We start from the raw sequence: 17,629 nt of genomic DNA on the forward strand, positions 1-17,629 counted from the left end.
AAACTTAAGTGCAATATAATGTTTCAGCTTCAATAGGCGCTGGACTTACTCCAGCCTCAGAGGTGCGGAAGAACTAAGAGTACGCGGAAGGCCAGATTTGAGAGAGAACGTCCACAATTACAGCCTGTGCATCTTGAATGAAGGCGCGGAGTGACAGACTGAAGTCCCAGTGGAAAATGCTGCGCATGTTGCCCACCTATTTTCACTAAAGCACATGGAGAATAGGGCCTAATAGAGTGGTAGGCTAATGGAAAGAGTCACTAGAACTCTGTTACAATGTTTCCAATATACAATTTAATGTAACATAACCAAAAAGACTTTCCTTAAAATGAGATGATCACACCAACAAAATCTGGTCCCTTTAAATAGATTTATCATTCAGGTTTGATTTGATTTTATAATTGTACCTGCTTTTATATATTTTATATAAACTCCTAAAGACAAGACACCCAAAAACGGAGAAACAGAAAGATAAAAAGGAAAGACCCATATCAAGTTCAAGGATGTTGCAATTTTTCCCCAAAGCCGTTTTCCCACTACGGCTAAGACCTGGATTTTTCAACGTATGAACAGTAATATTATATATTCTGTAATCTTTGAGCGTCTGTGGCTATGTACAAGCTATACACGTGACAAGCAGGCGGAGGGCCAGCTTTGAGTAGCTGTGCAGTTGGGTGGGAAGGTTCCCAGTCTCCCGGCTCCTTCCCCCCACAGTCTGCCCATACAGGTGGCGGTTCTGCTTCACTTGCGATCGTCGATGGTCTTAATGAATTCCAACGCCGCAGTGAACTGCATCCACCAATAGCACTCCTCCCCACTCAGTCGGCTGGCGTAGAAATTATTGATGTACTGAACGGTGGACAGCAGGCAAGGCGGGTTTGCCTGGAGGGGAGGAGATGCGGGGATGGGCCCACATTAGCTGGTTAAAACAAAATCTCACGCTACACTGTTCATATTACAAACACACATACGGATATAAGGAAGAAACATGTTTTTTTAAAATGGATAATCATAATTCAAGCTGTTTAAAATCAAGACTATAATGAGTCTATTAATTAAATGAAGGACAAAGTGAAGGAGGACAAGACTCACCCTGATGAGGACAAAAACAAGGACAGGAACAAAGTCATCTGCTCCAGGGACAGAGTCTTCATTAGCCAGACTAAGGAGGTTCATGATGGTGGAACACATGCGTAGGATGCACTGGACTTTGTCTCTGGGTGTCTTGTAGGCATTGATGGTCCTGATCTCAGACTGTGCAGAGGGCCAGGGAGTCTCCTTCAAGTAAACCTGGAATCGGGAGGACACATATCCAAAACTGAGTATCTCGTCTTTGTCTACACAAAGAAGGTCACAAATGTCTTCATACCTCTGGGATTTGAAGTGCTTTGTGATTTGCCGTCACAACTTTGGACAGCCGCTGGATATGTTCATGGAAAAGCCTTTGGGGGTAAAAAAAAAAAGAATAGTGCATTTAAAAACGCAGCCTGCTTCTTTTTGGATTTCATCAAGTTGCTAAGGCTCTAAAATATTACTAGGATTTGCAATTCCCTTAAAGGCTGCATGGGAACACTTACAGCTACTGTTGCTGAACTGCCATAAAAAGAAAAATGGAGAAGTATAAGTGCATAATACATCACGGCACATCATACCCTGACACCATTCAAATATGCCCCCTAGAGGCCGTGAGCAGTAAAGCCTCAGACCGTGTTTTCGCCTTGTATCTCCTTGCAGAAAAACACGGTAAAAGTAGGGATGTTCCGATCAGGTATTTATGCTGCCGATTCCGATCATCCATCAGTGAGACTGGCCGCTGCCAATAGGAAACACAGTCCATTTTTCCATTTATTTATAGTGAGTGCTATTATTGATCATTTAATAATATCAACGCAAAATGTAAACTAGTTCCGAATTTTCTTTTATTACTAGATACAATTGAGCAAAACCAAGTTCACAATCACTAAACAAAATCAAAAACTTTGAAATAGTTTGTTGCCTTCAAAGTTCTCCTGGGTCCTACTCTCTGAAGTTGTAAACATTAACAAAAACAATTTTAAAAAAAAGTGACTTTAAGGAAAAAAAATACCATTGATCTCATCATTCTAATATCGATCATATACTGATATGACTCTTGGTGACAACACCACTAATTAATGCATCGATAAGCTCTTCTTCACAACAAAATCTCCTTCTTTTAAGTCATACTTGCCAACCTTGAGACCTTCGAATTGGGGAGATTGTTAAAGTTGTTTATACGGCTACCCTCAGTGTGGCCTATATGGCTATTGATCAAGTATGTCTTGCAGTCACTTTCGCGTGTATGCAGAAGCCGCATACAACATGTGACTGGGCCGGCACGCTGTTTGTATGGTGAAAAAGCGGACACGTCGACAGGGTGTAGAGGACGCTAAAGGCAGTGCCTTCACGGCACGCCCTTAATATTGTTGTCTGGGTGAAAATCGGGAGAAATTCGGGAGAAATTTGGGAGAATGGTTGCCCCGGGAGATTTTCGGGAGGGGCACTGAAATTCGGGAGTCTCCCGGAAAAATCGGGAGGGTTGGCAAGTATGTTATAAGTACATGTTTGAATGACAATAAAAGAAGTCTAAGTCTCTTACGTGCCGTGTACTGACTGTGACAATGCTGACACACCAACAGTTGTTATCCTCTCATGAATATTCTTGCTTGTTAATAGCTGCTCACTTTTTGTTGTAACGGGCTTCCATCTACACTTCCTAAAACTTTTCTAGTCACTTATTTCTTCTGTTGTTTCGAGCTAGTGTAACGGCTAACTTAGCTATTAACATGCCTTCTCCTGCTTGCTCTCGATGTTTAGCCTCGTCCTAATACTTAATAATGAATCTTGATAATACTTAAGATATTTAAAAAATGCGGTAGTAGAGGCGATTATTATTAACTTAGCGGGGCGACAACACACTGTGAATGGAGACACATAATTGCTGCTAGCTTGTCAGCCAGGGGACTAAAAATAAATAAAATATTAGCCAAAGGAGATCGGTATTTTCGATCGGTATTAAAAGGCATCAATCACCCGATCAAGTACTTTTTCAAGAAAATCAGCCAATATTGCTCAATGGCCGATCGATCGGCACATCCCTTGTGTACAGCTGTAAAAAGTACTTGATTACGCAAACAAAATGAGCTGCATTCTTTCTTTAAGTGTTGCTATTAGACAGTTAGTACAAGAATCCTAGTTTTGATGCACACTAGTATGCTTACAACTGAATTGAAAGAAATAAAAAGACTGCACGATGATGGTGTGCGGCAGATGTGTCCAAATGTTTTCCAGCAAGGGCCTCACACAGCAAAACTGAAGGATGCAGAGGCCATTTTGATACATTTTGTACAGTAAAGATACTAAAACCAATATTATGTAGATCAATCAATACATGCCAAACTATCTGAAAAAATTAAAGGTAACAAATTAAATTGGTGTAATATCTAATCTAACCATCTTGAGATATTGAATTTCTTTGAAGTATTTTTTACCAATATTATTATTCATCGGCGAACAAAACTTATTTAAGGAAAAATGACCATATCTTGCAAGACATGTGTACCGTATTTTTCTGATTATAAATCGCTCCGGAGTATAAATCGCACCAGCCGAAAATGCATAATAAAGAAGGAAAAAAACATATATAAGTCGCATTGGAGTATAAATCGCATTTTTTGGGGAAATTTGTTTAATAAAATCCAACACCAAGAATAGACATTTGAAAAGCAATTTAAAATAAATAAAGAATAGTAAACAACAGGCTGAATAAGTGTACGTTACATGACGCATAAATAACCAACTGAGAACGTGCCTGGTATGTTAACGTAAGATATTATGGTAAGAGTCATTCAAATAACTATAACATATAAAACATGCTTTACGTTTACCAAACAATCTGTCACTCCTAATCGCTAAATTCGATGAAATCTTCTTCCTCTGTGTCGCTTCTAAATAATATTATTTAATATTTTACGGTAATGTGTTAATAATTTCACACATAAATCGCTCCAGAGTATAAATCGCACCCCCGGCCAAACTATGAAAAAAACTGTGATTTATAATCCGAAAAATACGGTATGTACATTCTGAGGATGCACGAAAATCATCAAAGACCATATCCAGTAAGATTCCCAGATTGTCAGCCATTTTGGTTTTCAGGTCACATTTTAGAGGGGGATTTGGACCAGTCCCATTTTTCTGAATTTTTTTAATGTAAGGTGCTAATCCGGGATGTGTTCATTTTGTCTTTAGAACGTGACTTGGGCCAAGTAAAAACCGAGCCGCGGACGCAGCAATTTGGACACCCCTTGTGTATGGCATCATGTCAGCTGAGAAAGTGCATCTACTAACTGATCTCTGAGAATGTCTCCATCCTGGTTGGGGTAAAAGGCCAGCTTGAAGATGCGGTTCATAACGCTGCGCTCAATGGCCATCTGGGCATCCTGCAGCTGGTCCTCACTCGCGTACTGCCAAATGGCATCACGGGCCATGGCGCCGTACAAGTAGCGCAGAAAATCCTCTACCGCTGCAGTCTTGTCATCTGCTGCTGTGCACCCTTGGAATGCTGAGAGAGGAAAAATAATTACCATAAATGAATAGTTGCTTTGAATTTAAAAACTCTATATATAAATCACAAAAACAGTGATAGATAGTACGGTACCTTTGATGAAGTCAAGCATCCTGGACTCCATGTGTTCAAGAAGGAGGCGAACACAGACAGTGGTGAAATAGCGGTTGGCCACTTCTTTGTCTCGGAGAACTCTCTGGAGAAGCCTCTCCAGATGGGCCTGTGAGGTTTGCAGGCCCTGACGGCACCTTGTTAAATAAGCGATGTATGGAGCCCGTTTTCTAAAGGAAACACATGCACAGGACTTCTTATTGTCACAAAAAGAATCTGTGTGATGCTCAAATCTTATAGTTTACCTGTAATCCTCAGCTATAGCAGCCAGAAGCTTCCTGCAGGTGCGGGGGTCAAACCGGCTGACACAGCGCGTGGTCTCCTGAATCTGGGCCATCTGGTTCTTGTCCTGAAGGTTGATGGCCTCTGCGAGCTGGACCTTTAGAAAGCATACGATCTCATTGTCTGAGACAAAGAGGGGGGCAAAAAGAAGGGTAGCATTAGAGATGCAGAACACATCTGCACTGTCTTTGTGAATGATGGCTAACAAATGGAGTTCAATGGCTTTACAGTTCCCATGACATCATTTCTTTCTGCCTAATGTGCTCTTTCTCAACATGGGCATGTGACAGTGGTACATTTTTGGGCAAAGAGCTTATTATGATTTATATAAATATTTTACGATCAATAATTGCATCATTTGTAAAAGTTCGGATGTTGATTATCATAGCTACTTATGTAAAAATGTACGTCTGCAGCATGTAAAGATACCTTCAGGGTCCATATGGTCAGGCAGACCATTTCGAGCAGTTGTGGAGGTCATTATGGGCAGCGCCACCGAGTCTGCAGAGCCCAAGGCCAACCTCAACTTTTTCTTGGCATCACTGGAAGACAATAGCTATCTTCTGTTAATATCTAGCAAAAAATGTACATTGTTGTACAGAAGCAGTGTTTTGTAAAAAAAAATTTAAAAAAGTAAACTGGTCGTGGTAACTTTCTACAGACCTAAAAGAGAACTTTGAGCCAGGCTGCTGAGCTGTCTGACTGGCAGAGTCTGGGAGGTCATCAGTGGAAATGTTCTGCAGAGCATCATCTCTCTGAGAATCATGCACGCTGTCTTCCACACAAATATCTGTGAAATGACAAATCAAACCAGTTTAAATTTTATTTAGATATAAATAATATATAATATATATATGTATATATATGTAAATAATGTTGCATGTGATTGACACGGTCACAAATGTTTGGCTTTGACAATGTTTACTATTGTTTTTTGTAATTTGCAATAGTATACAACTGCACAACATCATCTCATTAATGTTTCCAGTGACATAAAAAATATAGCAAAGTAAACAAGTCGAATGAGTAAAAAAATTGCATTGTTAATCCTGACCTCCAGCACCCTCATAGACCACTCCCACTGCGGCTCCATCACTCGGGCTGGTCCTCTTTATGTTCCTGTACTTGTCCAGAATGTCTTCAGCTGCCTGGACTTGGGAGCTTTGTCTGGGCAAGGGGTCATCTGAAGAACCAAACAACAACCGCCGACAGTTAAACGCAATGGAGAAGTGTATTCTCATCCACTTGGAGATTTAATATAAACAAACCTTGCGGGATTCGCTCCTGGGCTATATCGTCTTTGTCCTGCTTGTCTCTTTTTCGAAATGCTGCTATTGGAGCTGTGTAGAGTATGTAATAGTTTGAGTAGGATAGAGTTGCAAATATTTTGATAGAACTGGAGGTGAGTAAATTAGCCATCTATTAAATATGCACATAAGAATGGGTGGTCAACTGATGAAACATCTCATACCACTAAAAGTCCGGAATGGAATTATCCAACCAAAAAAAGCAACAAAGTATAATTGAAATAGAGAATAGACCACCAGAATATCATTATAAAGTCCACTGAAACTCATAATGGAAAATTAAGTCGAATGCAGTCCAAAAGGTCTATTGGGGCTTATCCTATTAACACAAATGGTGAAAACAGGACAAACAAGTCTAACATTTGATAAACAAGACAGAGAACACTGGGTAAATGGGTCTACATTGATATTCTGTTTTGTCCACACATTAAAAGAGCGAAATAATTCCATGAAATGGATGACAAAAACAAGATGCATGGATGAGGATTTTGGGCGGTCAAGATGCACCATGTCACATAACAGCTTTACAACTCTAAAAGGGCAAGATCTACGAAGCAGCATGGCACAATGCCGCAGCCATGGCCTTGGTGGTAAAGCTAGCTCGATGACGACAGCACGACAGTGTTACCTGGGACATCACTTTCCGCGGTCCAATACAGCACTGTGAGGGACACAACAAACAGGGGTTGGCCTTTCACACAAAGGCTGCTACTCTGCGGGACAACCGACTGTGTGTCACCAGGCAGAGCAGCAGGACAAACACATTGCACTCTGCACAGGTTGGCGGCAGACTGGTGGTTCAGGCTCCATTGGCTCCAAACGCTACTATGTGTGGCCTCTTTTTATGAATATCAGTTTAATGTTTACTTAAGAAACACAATTATCTCAAGGAGTAATGTGCAGTCAGTCCGTGCAGGCGCAGCTCATTATTCCCCGGACAGATGCATGAGATATGGTGGTAGAGTAGAATTGCAACAAGAGATGTGCCATCTATCAGTGGTGATGACAGAGAGGCCCATCTAATGACCATTAGCTGCTGGTTGACAGCACTGCTGGGAGGGCTAGCGCCACACAATGTACACAGCAAAATCTCCTCTGATGAGTGATTAGCTTTGAACACTCTATATAAATCTCCAGCTAGTGAGACGTGAGAGAAAAGGGACTGAACGTGTCTCTAAAGTAACTCTGACAAACAAAACATTTTCCAACCGGAACATCGGCAACGTACAACATAGATCATCATTCTCTTTCCTCATGTTATAAATCGCTGCCTGCATTGCTCCTTAAAGCGTGAGATTTTCCGTCACTTGTGATTAAGAAAACTTTAGTTTTTCCTAGAAACTGGAAATGAAGGAGTACTGCAAAAACAGTGCCATTTTTTTTAATTTTTTTTTTTAAAGATGATTGTTTTGTTGAGTAAAGTGTACCCGTTTCCTTACCTTTAGGAATGGCTGACACGAAACGCTTCTTCCACCATGACTTGTTGCGATCAGCTTTTTCATCATCACTGTCTTTTCTTTCCTCAGACTATAAACGAAAATCACAAACACAGGAATTGTAGTGTGTTATAAATGATAACCGGCTACTGAAAAATAAACACAAACACACAATATGGACACCTGGCCATTGTACTGGAACTGAAATTAAGCTTTTAAAGGTACAACGGTACCTCAACCCACAAGTACCCCTTAATTTACAAGTAATTTAAAATACGAGCTGTCTCTCTGCTTTAGCCACGAGCCCAACCTGCCGTCGGCTGAAGTATTATATATCCCACTGGTGTGGCGTTTTAGCATTAAAGAGTTAATATATTGTTACAAAATGCTATTCCTGATTCGTTCACACAAAAAACATACGTTTTGATTAAACTGTTGGTCATATGGTACATTGGTTGGCCCCCAACCCAATCATTGCGGGTTCGAGCCACATTTCCCTGTGACCATGTCGAGGTATCTTTGAGCAAGGTACTGAACTCCCAGTTGCTCCTGATGCAGCATCATCATGAATGTGGTAATAGTGTCAAAGCGCTTTGCGTACCTTGAAGGTAGAAAAGCAGTATACGAGTGTACTTCATTTACAGTTAACATGCATGTTTGAGTGCCACTCAGAGATCGACACAATCCTGCCCTCCAAACACCGGAAGTAAGAAATTTAGTGCGGAGGAGAGAAAACGGAAGACCGAATCAGACAAACAAATTATTAAAAATATGTCCTACCTGTTAGCAGCCTACACAGCTTATGCGGCATTGTCATTCTGCATCACACATGTCGCAGCCAGTCTACATGGCATGCCACCACAAACGTCCAAACGACGAATATGTATCCATAAAAATATTGAGATGCGGCAGATGATGCGTTTGACATATTCCAATTTGTTCTGTCTACTCCTGACTCCACAAACGGTCGAGGATTACCTTTGGTACACAGATATACATATCGATTTCCTAGCTGCTATTGTTAGATCATGGAGACGGTGTTGACAAATGTCAGTACAGAAACAAGCAACCAGCTCTATAAAATCAAGTCGCTTATAATAAGCAAAAATACATAGACTTGGCAACACAGGACAAAAAAACAGCCCAAAGAAGCCTTAGTGGACTATAGTAAGTATGAAATCTTTATTTTGCAAGTGACTTTAAAACACTAGTCTCAGCAGCCCAAAACATTTGCTCGCCTTTAAAAAAAAAAAAAAAATGTTTGTCCAAGGCTGAGAGATGGGCTATAAATGTTATGATAAATTTACATTTGAAACCGCTCAAGTTACGCTTAAGTAACAACTTAATTTTCTTCTATTGCCAAAGAAATGGAAACCTTAATTTACACATTAATTTAGAGTGCACATTATAGCGTTGTGTAATTGATGGCAATGACTGTTACCTCTCCTTTCAAAGAATCCTTGCTGGGTGACGAAGATGGCCCTAAAGCAAAAGCCCCAACAGGGTCACGGTCTTCAACTGCGACACGGCGATTGAGGCCGGGGTCACTTGTTGGTCGACGGCCTGGGCACACAATGTCAGAACTTCGGCTACGGACCAATCGGTCAGGAAAGGAATGGCGCTGCTTGGTGTGCTCCAACTCAGCCTGAGCCAAGCTGTGGGGCATAAAGAGTGAGTGGCGCGTCTCCTGACCCAGGGCGCAGGCTTCAGGGATGGGGGGATCTGGGGGAGGGTGAGCTGGCCTGGCATAGTGCACCTTAGGTCTCACTATCGTTCCAGTAGAAGCAGCTGTGACAAGAAAATCCACAGGTAAGATAAATGAAATGTAAACTCTTAGGTACAGTAATACTTATTCTAATGAGATTGAAGTATACTTTAACTTCCGATCAGATATCAAAATTGAATAAATGAAATATTTACATTGAAAGCCTTGAGTAGGCCCCAATACCGATATTGATTTGATACGATATCAGCAGGAATCATACATACTTGTATTATTTTGTAATGGGTAATGTTAGAAAAAGTTTGATCTAGTGAAATTAGTCAGAACAATGGTAGGTATGAAAAACACTAACTTATTTATTGCTAACCATTTTAAATGTATGTCTCTTAGTTGAAGTGGAGTGGCCACAATAATCTATGAAGTTAAGTTCATGGTACAGTAAGTTGAATGGTGGAGACACGTTTGCTACTAGCAGACACTTTCTAATACACTTCTCCTTACTTGTTATAATACTTGTTTATTTTGACAAAAGTGGTGCTCTAAACAGCACTGTTTTTCAGAGGACAACACTTATTACTTATATTTTGTAAATGATTTGACTAAAATAGAAGAATATACTAACCTTGTGTGCTTATTGAAGGACATTTAGATGTTAAGTGGCAGTCCAATTTTGCACGAGTAAATGCGCTGCAGGACTGCTTGTATCGAAGCTTATATTGGACATTTTAGATGCGAGCTCACACATCGGACATATATACATTTTCGGATGTGGACACTACTAATTTTTACAGCCTATTTGGTTTTGATTGGCACTTGATAGACATTTTACCGTATTTTTCGGACTATAAGTCGCAGTTTTTTTCATAGTTTGGCCGAGGGTGCAACTTACACTCGGGAGCGACTTATGTGTGAAATTATTAGAACATTACCGTAAAATATCAAATAATATTATTTAGCTCATTCACGTAAGAGACTAGACGTATAAGATTTCCGATTAAGCGATTAGGAGTGACAGATTGTTTGGTAAACATATAGCATGTTCTATATGTTATAGTTAGTTGAATGACTCTTACCATAATGTTACGTTAACATACCAGGCACGTTCTCAGTTGGTTATTTATGAGTCATATAACGTACACTTATTCAGCCTGTTGTTCACTATTCTTTATTTATTTTAAATTGCCTTTTAAATGTCTATTCTTGGTGTTGGGTTTTTTCAAATAAATTTCCCCAAAAAATGCGACTTATACTCCAGTGTGACTTTTATATGTTTTTTTCCTTCTTTAGTATGCATTTTCGGCCGGTGCGACTTATACTTTGGAGCGATTTATAGTCCAAAAAATACGGTAATGTAATTAATAATACATATTACTGTGTTTTTATAGAATACAGAAACAAAAATCTACAAGATTCCATTTTTGTGGTTTTGATGAAACGGCCTTATCATCTTCAAGAAATTTCGCTATTTGATTCAACCAATACATAAAACTTAATCTACACAGCAGCTGCAAAAGACACAAATAAGGAGAATAACACCTAAAAAATGTTGGGAAAGTGCTAAAGGAAGACATAAGTGGGATACAAGCCCTAGGTGGAGGTAGGCCACCTGTTCCAAGGGTATATTCTCATCTTCTGAAAAGCTTCCAAAGGCAGCTTTTTTTTTTGCCATAAGCACAGTGGGACAAGGGGACAGTGCCAAAGAGCCTGGGGTGAGGTCTCTCAACCTGTCATCCCTTCACCTTGCCGCAGCAACTACCATTCCTCTCCAAACAAGTTTAGCAATTCAAAGCAAAGCATAGACAAGCGAGAACAAAAGACTCCATTCCCATTAAACAAATGGGCTTAATGAAATGGCATGTGTACTACCACGCCCAACAACTAGTATTAAAACTGGGGGAGGAACAGGCCCTCTTATTTTATTTTGCTCAAGCTGTGTTGAGGGTCCACAACATTAGGGTCTGGATTTAATGACACTAAAGTCCAACAATGATTGGCTGTGGAGCATTTTAGGAGTGAAAATTACCTTCCCCAGAGGAGAGAGGATCAAACATGGCCAATAAGGAATCTGCCTGTGAGGGTGGTGATGTTAAATGGTGTGCTCCTGTAACAACAAGGGGATATGATATCATTAACAGCAATTACCAAACTAACAACAAATACACAAATGCAAACCGCTCTAAAATTGTTTTGCGAATTACATCCTTAGTGGATGCACTGTAAAACCTCTCTTAGTAAAAGTGTAACTGTTGGGATGTCAAGATGAGGAAACAGTGATTTAGATTGGTGGCCACTCTGAAAGTGACAGAGATGGATGGTTCTGGCTGACTTGGACTGGACTAATGACTTAGCAAGCCTAGCGGGAATGTGACACTCTCCTACCGTGGCCTGACTCCTCCCCATCTGGACTGGTCACAGAGTCCTTTCCTCCAAAGTCTGAGCTGCATTCTGAACGCACATCCTCTATCTTGTTGGGGATGTCTTCTGAGGTTGCGCTGATACCTGCAGGGTAAAAAGAAAGCACACACACACACACACACACACACAAACAGCAGTGGTTACGCTTAGGACAAAAGCAACTCAGTGGCACAAAAGTCTACTGGGAAATGTGTCAGCGGTCAAAAGAAAGACAAAAAAAGAGGATTTTTTTTGTGCACTCTTTATGCTTCATCTCCCAGAAGGGGGCCAACTTTAAATTGGTTGAGTAAGCTCCCATGGGTTATGGCAGAGGTAAGAATGATACTTTAGTTGGCGACATTGTGCATTAGATGGATAATGTGGGACAATTCCATGTATCCTCATCACATCAAAGCAGTGCTGTCGATAGCTACTGTACTCTGTGTTCCTTTATGTGCTTATGAAGTGTTATTTTTTAACATTGTACAGCTGTTTTCAAGTTTTGATAGCTCAATATAACTCAAAAGAAAGCAAATGGACAAGCAATGAGTGATTTGATTCAAAGGACATATCCACAGCGTTTTCGACACTGCCTCCTCCCACTACTTCGCTCTTCCGCTGCACGCCGAGAAGATTTACCGACAAGGTACAGTGGATTTTATTTTCTATTCCTAATCTTTTTAGCGACCTGGCTGTTAAAGCTAAGTAATTTTGTGATTTTAAATTGTGAGTGCACCACAGTGCTAGTAACAGTAAGTGTGCGTGTTGGCAGTGATGCTATAAATGAGGACAGTTCAGCTATTTGTTTGTTTTGATTAGTTATTAAAAAGAAAGTTGACCCATCACTCCCTTGTTATGTTTGTTTGATAAACAGTACTGTATAGTGCCTTATATTGTGTTCAACTTCAAAGTGTACAAACTTTTACTAAAATATGGACTTGTCGAGGCTGGAACCCATTTATCATATTTACATTGTTTCTTATGGATAAATTTTTTTCAATATACAAACTTTTCTATTTATGTAACCTGTTCAAGAAACAATTAGGTTTGTAATAAAAGGTTCTATTGTAATAGAAACACTTCTCATTATCATGCAGAACAGTTCAACCTACACCTACAAAAAAATTATAAATGTTTAAATTGATACTTCTGACAGTATCAATGAAAACAATGTAAGCGGAAGGTTTTGGCTCCAACTCTTTGTATATCTTTGGATTGTACTGTAGGGGTCCCTACCTGTCTTTTTAGACTAGACGTAACAATGTATTTATGTGCAAGGGGAGGAATAGAGGTGAAATTTATACCCGAGACAACACTGAGGCCTGGGGTGCTGGGTCTCGAGCTGACCTCACGGACTTCCGTATCATCTGAGGTGCTGCCAACCCCTGAACAGCTCTCTAGCTCCTGCAGTCGTTCCTCCTGTTTCAAGTCTGGAGCTTCTGCAAAAGAAAAATAAATGGTATGAATAGTTTAAAAGATAGATTTTTTTAAATAAATTTAAAACCAACTTTTCTTATTTGGGTGTGGTCAAGTCCCGCTTGAGCTATGCTATAATCATAGGGGTGGCTTCAATGGCCATTTCGTCACTCCACCGCTTCCCTCTTGACGGCCATTGCCGAGTGCACACATATGCATGGGATCAAAGGATACATTACCACGAATGATAACAGCCAAACAAAACCATAAAGCTAGTGAGGCCAGTTCTTTGGCTGCCCAATGGAGCCGTTGGGTCGAACCCAGAGGTTCCATATGAACAGCAGTACTCATTTGCATGCTCGTTAGTAATAATGTGCTAGTGAAGTGCTCTGCAGAGTGTAGTTTTCTGCTTCCAAACCATGAAACAAGCACACTACTTGAAGAAAGCCTCTGATCGCGCTATTACTGAGCAGAACAGGATCAGCAAACGAAACTCAAAGCAATCAAGATACTCATGCATGTCATCTCCAGCACATATTGGAATGGTGTATTACAATTAATACAACATAAACCACATATTTCCAAAGATACACTTAAAATAGTTTTACAAAGAACTGAAGCTAAAAAATAAGTTGATATTTTATTAATAAAAAGAATAAAAGATAATATTTAACACTTGGACGTACGTTGTTTATCAGCAAACGTTTAGTTATGCTAAATAGCATGAGTGATACAATAAACACCCCACAGCATGATGAAATGCAATTTTTACTACTGCACACCAAATCTACAATAACAAATACAAAGTGATATATTTGTAACACTATTATCTTTGTAAAAGGCAGATTTTTTTATACAACTTTGATTGAGCTGGTAAAACTAACTGTGAAAAGTGAGCATTTCAGATGAATATAAAATCCCTTCAGTCTCAAAACAATGCAAAATGGAACGAAAAAAAAAAGAATGATTGATGCCACGTAAACTGACTGAGGACAGATGCTGTCCTTGCGCTTCCTTCCCCACAGGTGCAAACACACCTGGAGGTCCCTCTAAGGAAACCCTGAGCTGCCTTTTACTGGCACACAAGGATCTGGTCTGAAAGACAGGCAAGTGCATACAAATATGATGACAGATGCGCGCACACACACTTTGGGTATGGAACGCATAGTGCCCGCACACCTGGTGGCCCAACCCCCACTAAAAAGCTGTAAAAACATGAATATGCATGCAGACGCACGCATGGAAACACATATTAATGACTGTTGTGGGAGTGAAGCGCAGGCATCACAACACCGGAGACAACAAACGGTCAAAAGGCGACAGCAGGATGAACCTGGTACCCCACCTGAATCACTCGGCAGGACCTCCACACTCCAAGCCTCGCTTGTGGTCTCGGAGATTGTGGAACCATAGGGGTCCAACAGCACGGAGCCTGAGCCTGGGAGACACAGCAGGCTGCCGAGCATGTTTTCTGCAGCTGCCCCTGAGAAAAAAGAGAAAAGATATAACCTCCTTCTGTACTAAGTCACCTCCATTGTCAAAGACATCGTATACTTGTTTTGTTTTTAAGACTATTTGTTTTTTAAAACCCTTAGGGATGGCCGATAGGGTCTCAAATTTATACCGTGACCTATATTGCAGCCTCTTGCAATAACGAAATATATCACTATAGATTATTTGGTATACATATAATATACAGTGTAATAATAATAATAATAACAATTATTTCAAAATAGGTTACAAAGGCTCCTAATTTAGCTGCTGACATATGCGGTAACACCTGGGGACGGCGTGGCGAAGTTGGGAGAGTGGCCGTGCCAGCAATCTGGGGGTTACTGGTTCAATCCCCACCTTCTACCATCCTAGTCACGTCCGTTGTGTCCTTGAGCAAGACAGTTCAGCCTTGCTCCTGATGGGCTTGGTTTGCGCCGTGCATGGCAGCTCCCGCCATCAGTGTGTGAATGTGTGTGTGTGAATGGGTGAATGTGGAAATAGTGTCAAAGCGCTTTGAGTTCCTTAAAAAAGGTATACAAGTACAACCCATTTACCATATTGCAACATTTCCAGTTGCAATGTTCATACTTCTAATATTTAGGATCATTAAATTATAACATTTTTGATCACAACTGTAATTTGACAAAACATAGGACGGCAGTGTCAGAAAATCATTTAATATTTAAATATTTTCCTTATTCTATTTTATTACATACAAACTTTACAACAAAGTCCATCCAGCCATCCATCCATTTTCTACACGGGGGGCGTACCTGCTGCAATCGGACGAAGGGTAGGGTACACTCTGGACAAGTCGCATTCTCATCGCAGGGCCAACACAGACAGACAACATTCACACTCAAATTCACATTCACACACTTGGGCCAATTTAGCATTGCAAATCAATAGTGCAAAATAACTAAACAAAAGCAAAAAATACAATTGGCTCTTATTTGTTGAGTTTGTAAACAATAAGACAAAAAAAATACATAGTGATTATAAAAAATACTGGTTTGTTCTAATCACTGTAGTATCGACCACATACTGACACTACACTTCGTATCATTACTGTTTATATTATTATCGATCTACCCACTCCTGTTTACATTTAAGAGCTCTGTCTAATCTCGGTTAGCTGTGCTTTGTGGTATTCTCTTACAGTGTGTAGTGTAGCATGTTTAGCTATTCCTTGTACTCTAGTGTACCAGTGATAATGGTATTTGTAAGAAACACAGTTTATTTGCCGCCATGGAGGCAATAACTACTTGCTGTTAAGGGACATTATTCGCTATCTTGCCAGGGAGGACGCTACATTGGGTTGAGGACGCCTTTTTTCGTGTGTTGCTTTCAAATTTGCAGGCAACATTGAAATATGTACTTATGTGTTTACATTTAATTGGCTAAATATGAGCTAGAATGTGTTAAATTTTTGTTCAGAATCAGCAACTTTCGCGACAGCTGACGCAACTTTCTTCTGATTCATTTGGAGCATAGAGTGGGTTGTTGCACTACAGCCAAACTAGACAGTCTTTGGATAAATGCTCGGCTTTTTCACCCCACGGACGCAGAACATCAGTCGAAGTGAATAGAAAGTGGACTCGGCCTCAGCTGGCCTGGATGCCGGGCTTCCGCATGATGATTGGATCATCTGTCTGAAGATTAATCTCGTTTAAATTGACAGCAAAATGAGCGAATTAGGGATTTTGACATTTGAACCACTGCCAGATAATTTTTCAAAGTTTTATTTTGTTGTTTAGAGCAATGATAGGCAAACTACGGCCCGGGGGCCACATCTGGCCCGTTGGTCTTTTTAATCCGGCTTGCCAAATATTAGAACAAAAATAGGCAAAGATCTGATTTGAGAATTGCCAAAACAAAACTGATACAAGACTTCGACGCATTGGCAAAAAAAGGTGATCAACAACACTGCTACCACTGAAAGACAATGTAAGTGTTAACCCTGTAATACCATTTTTGTGTTTTTTTGAGGTTTGGAAAAGTCTACTCTTAGTTCCAACAGATATGATATGCTTTGCTTTGAAATGCATCATGTGTTCGCCCGGTCCGTCAGTCAAATTTCAAAAGCCAATGTGGCCCATGAGCCAAAAGGTTTGCCTACCCCTGCTTTAGAGAGTAGCTGAAAACGGGCTTCCCCTACTTAAAAGACCTACCACTCCTTGAAAGACCTACCACTACTGGCATACAGCCTGTTACAATGTACATTGGCAAGATGGGGGAAACCCTGAAGACAATAGTATTATAAGCGCCATCGTCAGCAAAATTGATGTATAATTTATATTGTATATTGTCAATATTGCACAACCCTTGTCTTCATTTTCATTTAAATTCTGTGAATATAATACGCTTAGGAAACACTATTGGGAATTCTTATATTTTTAACCGGTAAACTTCCTACAAAAACAGAAGTAATATGACAGCTCATATATCTTTTAAATGAGCAAGATTGGAGCACACAGCATATTCATCTGGCTTAATGCTGAGGAGTGAAATATCTTTTGCATTTTTAGAATTTTGCTCAAGTATAATGATCAATTGAAGGACAATATCAAGAACCCAAACATTTGACAATAAACCAAAGAGGAACTCAAGTTTTGGGGTAAATGGTATAAACTCAGACTTTCAAATATAACATGTTAACAATTAATTATGAAAAAACAACAAATTGATAGTTTTATCGAGAGATGTTCAAGCTTCCTTCATCACCACCCCTGAGAGTTATCACATTTAGGACATCCATTTCTTTCATACAGAAAAATATAGTTATTTCTTATAGAAGTGTATGTTTTGGGTGCCACCTGAGTAGGGGTGAAGTTTACAGGAGTGAAATGTGATTAACTCAATTAAAAATGTTATGGATGGA

General features: G+C 40.0%; 1 protein-coding gene across 6 annotated transcripts in view; it reads right to left on the reverse strand.

Moving 5' to 3' along the window:
• Positions 1–275: 275 nt before the first annotated feature.
• Positions 276–17,629, reverse strand: part of gapvd1 (GTPase activating protein and VPS9 domains 1) — a 52,029-nt gene continuing 34,675 nt past the window's right edge. For 3 of the 6 annotated variants that reach the window (XM_062051126.1, XM_062051123.1, XM_062051125.1), the window contains 17 exons: positions 14,600–14,737; positions 13,143–13,277; positions 11,824–11,943; positions 11,468–11,545; positions 9,163–9,509; positions 7,725–7,812; positions 6,914–6,946; positions 6,247–6,318; positions 6,033–6,161; positions 5,642–5,768; positions 5,408–5,520; positions 4,942–5,101; positions 4,679–4,866; positions 4,369–4,582; positions 1,370–1,442; positions 1,093–1,290; positions 276–882 (listed from right to left, as the gene is read on the reverse strand). In XM_062051126.1, coding sequence (XP_061907110.1) covers positions 742–882; positions 1,093–1,290; positions 1,370–1,442; positions 4,369–4,582; positions 4,679–4,866; positions 4,942–5,101; positions 5,408–5,520; positions 5,642–5,768; positions 6,033–6,161; positions 6,247–6,318; positions 6,914–6,946; positions 7,725–7,812; positions 9,163–9,509; positions 11,468–11,545; positions 11,824–11,943; positions 13,143–13,277; positions 14,600–14,737 — 2,354 coding nt within the window. In that variant the 3' untranslated portion in view covers positions 276–741. The remainder of the gene's footprint in view (positions 883–1,092; positions 1,291–1,369; positions 1,443–4,368; positions 4,583–4,678; positions 4,867–4,941; positions 5,102–5,407; positions 5,521–5,641; positions 5,769–6,032; positions 6,162–6,246; positions 6,319–6,913; positions 6,947–7,724; positions 7,813–9,162; positions 9,510–11,467; positions 11,546–11,823; positions 11,944–13,142; positions 13,278–14,599; positions 14,738–17,629) is intronic. The other 3 variants (XM_062051127.1, XM_062051124.1, XM_062051128.1) reach the window with 2 other exon arrangements.

This window comes from Entelurus aequoreus, linkage group LG06 (genome assembly GCF_033978785.1).
Source record: "Entelurus aequoreus isolate RoL-2023_Sb linkage group LG06, RoL_Eaeq_v1.1, whole genome shotgun sequence".
NCBI lineage: Eukaryota > Metazoa > Chordata > Actinopteri > Syngnathiformes > Syngnathidae > Entelurus > Entelurus aequoreus.